At 20.4% G+C, this 2,500-nt stretch overlaps 1 protein-coding gene across 1 annotated transcript in view; it reads right to left on the reverse strand.

Moving 5' to 3' along the window:
- Positions 1–1,588: 1,588 nt before the first annotated feature.
- The window catches only part of LOC138861314 (protein regulator of cytokinesis 1-like), a gene marked incomplete at both ends in the record, with an annotated part of 10,650 nt that continues 9,738 nt past the window's right edge, over positions 1,589–2,500 (reverse strand). The window contains 4 exons of the mRNA XM_070120309.1: positions 1,589–1,632; positions 1,691–1,849; positions 2,057–2,170; positions 2,455–2,500. The exon at positions 2,455–2,500 is cut by the window's right edge and continues 64 nt beyond it. Of these exons, the coding sequence (XP_069976410.1) occupies positions 1,589–1,632; positions 1,691–1,849; positions 2,057–2,170; positions 2,455–2,500 (363 nt within the window). The remainder of the gene's footprint in view (positions 1,633–1,690; positions 1,850–2,056; positions 2,171–2,454) is intronic.

A 2,500-nucleotide genomic window follows, 5' to 3' on the forward strand; every position in this document is an offset into this window, starting at 1 on the left:
TGTATATATATATATATGTATATATATATGTATATATATATATATTTATATATATATTTATATATATACATATATATATTCATGTATATAAATATATATAAATATATATACATATATATATACATACACATACATATATATATATACATACACATACATACATATATGTATATATATATATATATAAAAAGATAGTTAGACAGATAGATATAGGTATATATACATACATATAGATATAGGTATATATACTCACATATATAGATATAGGTATATATACATACATATACAGATATAGGTATATATACATACATGTATAGATATAGGACAGTAAAAAAAAAAATATATATATATATATATATATAAATGCATAAATAAATAAACAATAATAAAAAGGGGAAAAAAAAGAAAGAAAAGAAAAGAAAAAGATATTAAAACTGACTTTTAGGGGGGACAAGGTTAAAACTATATACAAGACGAAGCACAATTACATACTCTATATTATGCAAAAACAATCAATGAGCTATCCCGAAACGATATTTTTTAATGTATATATATTTTTTGTAAAATATATTATAATATATATATATATATATATATATATATATATATATATATATATATTTTGTTTATATATTTTGTATATATATATATTTTATATATATTTTTTTGTATATATATATATATAATATTTTTATATATATTTTATATATATATAAAATATATATATATATATATATTATATATATATATTTTATATATATATATATATTTTATATATATATATTATAAAATTATATATATATATATATATATATATATATATATATATGTATATATATATATATATATATATTTTATATATAAAAATATTTTTTGTATATATATATATTTTATATATAAAATATTATAAAATATAAAAAAATATATAAAATTTTTGTATATAAAATATATTTTAAAAATATATAAAAAAAACATATATATAAAAAAACATATATATATAAATATATATACATATATATGAATATATAAAAAAAACATATATATATAAATATATATAAAAATAAATATATATAATATATATATATAAATATATAAAAAAAAAAAAACAAAAATAAAAATATTTTATATATATATATATATATATATATATATATAAAAAAAAAGGTATATATAGGTATATATACATAAATATATAGATATAGGTATATATACTCACATATATATATATATAGGTATATATATACATGTATAGATATAGGAATATATAAATACATGTATAGATATGACAGTAAAAAAATAAATAAATAAAAAATAAAAAATATAAATGCATAAATAAATAAATAATAAAAAAAGGGAAAAAAAGAAAAAAAAAAAAGAAAAAGATTTTAAAACTGACTTTTAGGGGGGACAAGGTTAAAACTATATATAAGACGAAGCACAATTACATACTCTATATTATGCAAAAACAATCAATGAGCTATCCCCAAACGATATTTTTTAATGATGAAATGAGTAGAGAAAAAAGACATTTTCCATGACAGTCCCCTCAAAACTGATTGCAAAGTAGAAAATGAACTAGGACACTAACCATCTCACCAGCAGCCTTCTGCAGCCCTTAGGGCTTGTGAACACCTGGTTGAGAACATAATACATATGTGATCTCAATATAAGAACTCAATTTAGAACTTACTCTGTCCTTCTTTTCTTTCTCTTTTTGATTCTTGTATTTCTCCCATTGATTCTGAATATACTCTGATACACTCTGCTCTCCAAGAAGGAAGGGCTTCCCTTTTTCTACTTCCCACTGCAACACTAAATCTTCAAGTTCTTTTTCTATCCGAGGCAATTCCTGAAATATGTGTTTAGATTTATCAAAGATATTTCTTTCCTAATGAATGAATCAAAGACATGCTCTGTTGATGAGAATGTTCTTGATATCTGGATGTATAGCTTCTAAATCACTTTTTTTTTTAAATCATGAATACATGCAAGAAAATATTTTTCATTTCAATACAAGGAGAGGTTAATATTGTGAACAGAAAGGAATGATACTCACATTTCTGACTCTTTTTCGTTCCTTTTCTTCTTGAAAAAGTGAACATCCACGGTTACCAAACAATCTGTTTGGATCTTTTGCTTTCTCTTCCAGTTCCATCAACTTGTTCCAGACCTATGGACAGAATACTAAATAATCAAAATAAATAGATTTAAAAATAAACATGACAGCCAAGAACACTAAATAACAAAAATATCATAATCAAGTTAGGCCATGGGAAATATTGAACAAATATTAAACAATGCACACAATTTCTGACACTTGATATCTAAACAACAAAGATACCAACAGCAAATTATAAATTGTAACAAAGAACATCAGAAAATTCCTAAAAACTGATAATACTGTAAAATGCTACTCAGTGCAGAAAAAGCATGAAGAAAGCCACTTTAAATTACCTCCTGCCTTTGCTTTATCTTAAGGAAAAGCCTTTCATTTTCTGTA

Source organism: Penaeus vannamei, unplaced genomic scaffold (assembly GCF_042767895.1).
Source record: "Penaeus vannamei isolate JL-2024 unplaced genomic scaffold, ASM4276789v1 unanchor4517, whole genome shotgun sequence".
Taxonomy (NCBI): Eukaryota; Metazoa; Arthropoda; class Malacostraca; order Decapoda; family Penaeidae; genus Penaeus; species Penaeus vannamei.